This window comes from Arvicola amphibius, chromosome 2 (genome assembly GCF_903992535.2).
Source record: "Arvicola amphibius chromosome 2, mArvAmp1.2, whole genome shotgun sequence".
In the NCBI taxonomy this organism is placed as follows: Eukaryota; Metazoa; Chordata; class Mammalia; order Rodentia; family Cricetidae; genus Arvicola; species Arvicola amphibius.
The window spans coordinates 69447825-69454218 of NC_052048.2; the positions used below are offsets into that span (position 1 = coordinate 69447825).

General features: G+C 38.7%; 1 protein-coding gene across 1 annotated transcript; it reads right to left on the bottom strand.

The window, feature by feature from the left end:
- Nucleotides 1-2226, bottom strand: Reg1a (regenerating family member 1 alpha). Its single transcript, XM_038319821.1, is given in 8 exon segments — nt 1-73; nt 257-282; nt 284-364; nt 1028-1072; nt 1075-1174; nt 1472-1616; nt 2162-2180; nt 2182-2226. Coding segments are annotated over 8 exon segments (534 nt in total).
- Nucleotides 2227-6394: the final 4168 nt, after the last annotated feature.

A 6394-nucleotide genomic window follows, 5' to 3' on the forward strand; every position in this document is an offset into this window, starting at 1 on the left:
TTAGCTTTTGAACTTGCAGACAAAGGAGTACTGTGCATCACAATTTTCATCTTTCCATTTCTTGTATGCTACAAGTCAATAAAAAAGGTCAGAAAGAGAAGTGTAATCTCACCTAGTTTAAGACTCAAGATAGGAAATAAAAAGAAGACTTCTATTTCTTGCATAAGTAACCCTTTTCTCTTTCTGCCACCCCGAGGTCTGTCCCCAGAACTGAGTTGAAGAAGCAAACAACATTATCTTTTCCTCCTACCTGTGTTTGGAAGTCAGTGCCACACAATAACACGCGGTTGCTCGTGCTTGGAGCTCCAGTGGCCCATGATTTATAGAGAAACAGAGATCCACTACTCCAGTGCCAACGGCGGTTCTACAGTGAAAGAGTCAAATCAAGCCAATATCACTTAGAAAGTTGCAGAAATCTCCTGGAGAACGTGCATTTTAAGAAATGGACCAAAATATGGGACAAAAATAAAGATCATACTCCCTTTAAGAATCATAGTGTTTCTTTGCTTTTGAGCCTTCCTGAAATATTCATTTTCTTCCACTGTCCCTCTGAAAAGTACTCTGAATATTACAAAGAACCATAAATGTGTATCACAGAAAACTGCTCCTAGAGTCTCTTTCTTGAAGTTAAACCTAACCTCTTTCAGCATAACACTAGATAGGGCTGGTTGGATTGGCAAAGCATCAGATTCACCAAAACAGGCAATAAATTATTTTCTTCTGTCATCCCAAAGGATCCTTTTCTAACATTAATCTACAAGATACACAATAAATAGTATTGAATATGTAAAAACCACATCTCAATAAATGCAATGCAATTGACCATGAATACATGGAGCTTTTAAGAAGTTGAGCCCCAGCCATCTCCATAACAACCTGCAGTGAACCTCAACATGCTCATATATTCTAGAATCAACAAATACATTGCTTTTCTATACGTGTTATAAAATTGGCTTTTCACAATCTAGACTTGAATCTCCAACATTCTCCTTCACCTGTGTATTAGGGAGATAAGGAGGCCACACACTCACATTTTTTTGGGGTCATGGAGTCCATTCCAGACATAGGCAGTTTTGTAGTACCACTCTCCTTAATCAGAGAAGCCACAAAGTTGCCCTCGGCCTGGCTGAGCACTGACACCAGGTGCCCTGAATTCATATTCTGGCAAAAAAAGCTGTAAGCATGCAGACAGGAAAATAGATTTGCTCAATGGGAAGCACTCTTTTGAACATATATACTAATACCCACTAAGGAATGTTTGAGGAAAAAGGACAGTGGAGAAATGCTCCTGATGATACCGTGACTCAGCATTAAGATTTCTGCCCCAGCAAATTCAGAGTAAAAGTCACCATCAAGGGATAAACTCATGTAGGTGGGGTAAATAGGTGATCAACGCTACCTTATGAAGCGACTAGAAAAGGTTTAACACTATCTTCAGATAACCTTTCTCTTCTCATATTTCTTTTTTCACTTACATCTGCCTCTCCCCAGGTTCAAACGATCTTCAACAAAGTAGTAGCAGTAGGAACCATAGGCATTAGCTCCTTCTGGGCAGTTGATCATGGCAGAAGGAAGATTCTTTCTCAGGTGTGGGCAAGCTTTCTTCAGCCTTCCCGCTAGAGAGTGTGAGGGAGAGAGAGTGAAGGAGGTGTGCTGAGGACTGGACAAAGCCTGGCTGCTGAGACACCTGTCGTTGAAGCAAGGCCCTCTGTCGGCATGCAAGAGAGGCAGATAGAGACTTCTATCCTCCTCCTTTCTTACTTTTCATTCCCAGGCTCTCTTTCCTGGAGACAATAGCTCACTATTCATTTCTGAGCTTTTTTTTTTCTCCACAAATGTATTTTTATTTTTTCTGAAGCTGTTACCCTTTATTTTGTATTTTATACCTTTTCTTACATAAGAGTCCCTGGATAAAGCCTCCATTAATTAATAATGATGTCTAGATTTAACAATAACAAATAGGAAAACGTTAGTTGTCATGAACAAGGGATAGGTTAATATCCCCAACTCAAATTTTCTGGTAGTTGAGGATTTATTTGTTTGTGATTAGTGAAGTCACAATCTCCAATATTTAAAATGCTCCTCCCCAAAGTACAACAAACATCTATAGGAATGGTAGTAAAGCTTCAGGTCTGTAGGGATCATGGTGCAGCTAGCTTACCTTGACTGCATGCCAGGAGGCATCAGGCATGCAAAGAGGATATGGTATGCATTGTTCTGAGCCATGCTGACCAGAGGGCAGTCTTGGATTTAATTCCAAATCAGCAGTTCTATTGAAGAAGAAAGAGAAGAAAAACTCTAGGAGTGGTGGAGCACAGCAAACTTTCTCCTACACAAGGTCTCTTGTCTTTTGATTTCTTAGTTCAAGAAGGCTGTCTGGCATCTCCATATACTCAACTCCTTCTCTTGAGATTTTAGGAATATATAGTCCTAGGAATAGAAAGGCAACTTGGGCCTCTACCGAGTTACAATACTTCTAGAACATTTTATATAACATTGCTTTGTTTCTTTTCATAGATCTAAGTAGACTAACCTTTGTTGAGGAGTCTTCCTCTTTGTAAACACAACCATACCAGACAGCTGGAAGACTTAAATCTTGTTCAGGCTGTGTGCTGACAAGGTCTTTATATGCAACAGGGTAGGGTAGAAGAGTCATCACAAATGATGAAGGGGAGGGACAAGGAGTCTCAGAAGACTTGCCTTTGGCACAGATGGCATACAGAAATTCTGGCAGTAGGAGTCACCTTTTCTGGAATAATCATGGGAATTATCACAGGTGATGAATTCTTCATGATCACAGTTGGAAAACTTTCTCAAGTTATAAAATATTTTGTTCTATAATAGAATCCAGATTCCTAGTTCCCATGTCTCTGAGCAGGAGCAGAATCTGCCAGGATCTCAAGATGTCTAAAGGGGTGAGGTGGGCTAACATGAACAGCCCAAAGATGTGTGACACTAGAGCAGGACAGTCTGTGGAGCCTGGTGCAGGGAAGGCAGCCACATATGATATGTAGTCACATGTACTTGAGACTGTAATAAAACAGTTTAAGATTTAGACAACTTAGATGCCTCCTCTTGCATGCCACTACATAGGAATGAAGGCTGAACTCCGTTTTTTTCTATCCTTGTATTTTCCTCTTCAATGTTTTTTCTTTAACTTCATACTGTGGTACTGTTTTTTCTGTCTAAACTTTCCCCCTTTAAAAATCATGCTTATGTGGTCTTATTCACTTCCTTAGATGCCAGGTGCACATGAAGCATTCCTATTCCTGTCATGATCATCCTCTTCTTAAACTGCTCAGGAGAACTTTGCCCTGCCTCACTAGCAGAAGTTAATTCTGGCCTCTATTCTCTTCAGGTGAGCTTTAAGATCAAAAAGGATTACATATCACTTTATACAATGGGATCTTTCACACAGATTATCAGACTCGTCCTCATTGTACCTGTCTGCCCCCCAACCTTGTATTCTGCTAGTGGGTAAATTTTGTATTGATGTTTTCCCAAAAGTAACATTATATTTTCTTTGTTAAATTAAAGAATGGAGTCAGAAAGAAGGACGACAAACGAAGAAGAAGAAGAAGAAAATAGAAGAAGAAGACGAAGAATAAGAAGAAGACGATCACGAAGACGCAGAAGAAGAAGACTCGCCTCATCCTGCTTCTTCTTCGTCTTCTTTGCTTCTTCTTCTTCTTCTTATTCTTCTTTTCTTCTTCTTCTTCTTCTTCTTCTTTTTCCAAACCATTTATGCAAGTACACCCAGAATACAGAAGAACATAGATTAGCCTTATCAATTAAGACGTTTACTGCCCTTCGAGAATACCAGAGTTCAACAGCTATTGACTATATCAGGCAGTCCCCTACACCTACAGGGGAATTCATTGACTTTTTTTTGTCTTCACAAACCTGCACAAAATGCACAAAATGCATAGACACATAGACACATGAATAAAATTTAAAAATAAACCTTTTGATAAAAATTTTGGAGTGATATCGACCCTTGGTCTTTGGAGAGAGTAGTTATGACTCTCTAGACCAATGGTTCTTCAAACCTATAGGCACTGATCTTTTGGGGGTTAAGGAACCCCTTTTCAGGGGCTGCCAAAGAAAACACAGATATTTGTACTTTAATTCATTACACCAGCAAAAGTACAGGTATGATAGTGCAACAAAACTAATATTATGATTGGGGATCATCACAAACATGAGGAACTGCATTTAACAGTTGAAGATTTGGGAAGATGAGAACCCCTGCTCAGAGTGTAACATATGCCCATAATTATTCCTCCAATAATGTGTGCAGTGTTTTATCATGGTTTTTGTTGTAATTTCTACTCTTATTCTGCTGGTTGAGTAAACTCACTTCTGATTTAGATAGGTATGTCACTGAAGTCCCCATTTTTCTCTCTGGCTGTCAGCATAGGTGACATTCCTTTTGGTTTTTGTTGAGCTCTAGATTTTTCTCTGCCTCCATCATGCCTCTCCCTTTCCCTTCAACCCTCTCCCAAGGGCCCCCATGCTCCCAATTTTCTACTCCTATATGTATTAGATCCATTGTGATTTGTGAGCTGGTTTTCTTTGCTTTATGTTTAGAATCCACTTATGAGTGAGTACATATGATAATTGTCTTTCTGGGCTATGGGTTACCTCATTCAAAATGATGTTTTCTAGCTCTATCTGTTTGTCTTCAAATTATTATTTTTTTCTGCTGTGTAGTACTGCATTGTGTAAACATACCACATTTTTCCTCATCAATTCTTCAGTTTAGGGGCATTCAGGTTGTTTCCAGATTCTGGCTATGACAAACAAAGCTGCTATGAATATAACTGAGCACAGGTCCTTGTGACATGGTTGAGCATCATTTGGATATATACCCAAAGTGGTATTTCTGGGTCTTGAAGAAGGCTGTTTACTAAATCTCTGAGAAATCACCACACTGATATTCAATGGGGCTGTACCAGCTTGCATTCCCACCAGAAATGCAGGAAAGTTACCTTTAAGCCCACATCCTTGTCATCAGAGTTTTTTGATCTTGGCCATTCTTACAGGTATAAGATGGAATCTCAGAGCTGTTTGATTTTCATTTCTCTGATGACTAAGGATGTTGAGCATTTCCTTAAGTGTCTTTTAGCCATTTTAGATTCCTCTGTTGAGAGTTCTCTGTTTAGGTCTGTACTTTTTTATTGGCTTATTTGTTCTTTTGAAGACAAATTTCTTGAGTTCTTTGTATATTTGGAGACCAAACCATTGTCTGATGTGGGATTGGTGAAGATTTTTTTCTCATTCTGTAGGACTATCATTTTGTCTTATTGACTTTGTCCTTTGCATTACAAAGCTTTTCAGTTTCAGGAGGTCCCAATTTATTAATTGTTTCTCTCAGTGCCTGTGATACTGGGATTATATTTAGGAAGTGGTCTCTGTGCCAATGTGTTTCAAGTGTACTTCATACTTTCTCTTCTATGAAGTTCAGTATGGATGGTTAGTGTTGAGGTCTTTGATCCATTTGGACTTCAGTTTTGTGCACGGTGATAGATATGGGTCTATTTTCATTCTTCTACATGTTGATATCCAATTATGCCAGCACCATTTGTTAAATATGTTTTCTTTTTTCCATTTGATATTTTTGTTTCTTTGTCAAAATCAGGTGTTCGAAAGTGTGTGTATAAATGTCCAGTTTTCATTTGGTTCCATTAGTCATCCTGTCTGTTTTTATGCCAATAGCAGGCTGTTTTCAGTACTGTAGCTCTGTAGTAGAGTTTGAAGTCAGGGATTGTGATGCCTCCAGAAATTCTTTTAATGTACAGGATTGTTTTGGCTATCCTGGGTTTTTTGTTTCTCCATATGAAGTTGGAGTACCATTTTTTTAGAGGTCTGTGAAGAATTTTTCTAGGATTTTGATGGACATTGCATTGAATCTGTAGATTGTTTGGTAAGATTGATAGGGGGCATTCTTAACTGTATTCCTTGGTACAATATCATTTCCATCTTCTGCAAAAATAATGATTCCATGACACTTTTGTTTCTTTGAATTCATGTACACTCCTGTTGCCAACCAGCGGAGACCCTCTGTTATTAAACAGATCAAATAACCATGTTACATTCTTCCCAAAGATATCCAAACTCTCCATTTTCATTTAGTAAGAACAATTGAATACTGGTAACAGTTTCATCTTCCAGAACTTCTATTGAAGAAGAATATGGTATCATTGAGAGGTGTTTATTCCATGGCTTTCAAAGGTTCTGGCCACACTCAAAGAGCACTCTGTATCTGAGACTTCCTGGCAGTTAGTCAGAATTCATGTAGAAAACATGAGAAGAAACTTTCAACCTGAAATTCTTCCTGTGCCCCTTTGGCTATTTCTGCCATTGTAACGCCTGTAATGGTTTCAGTCACTAA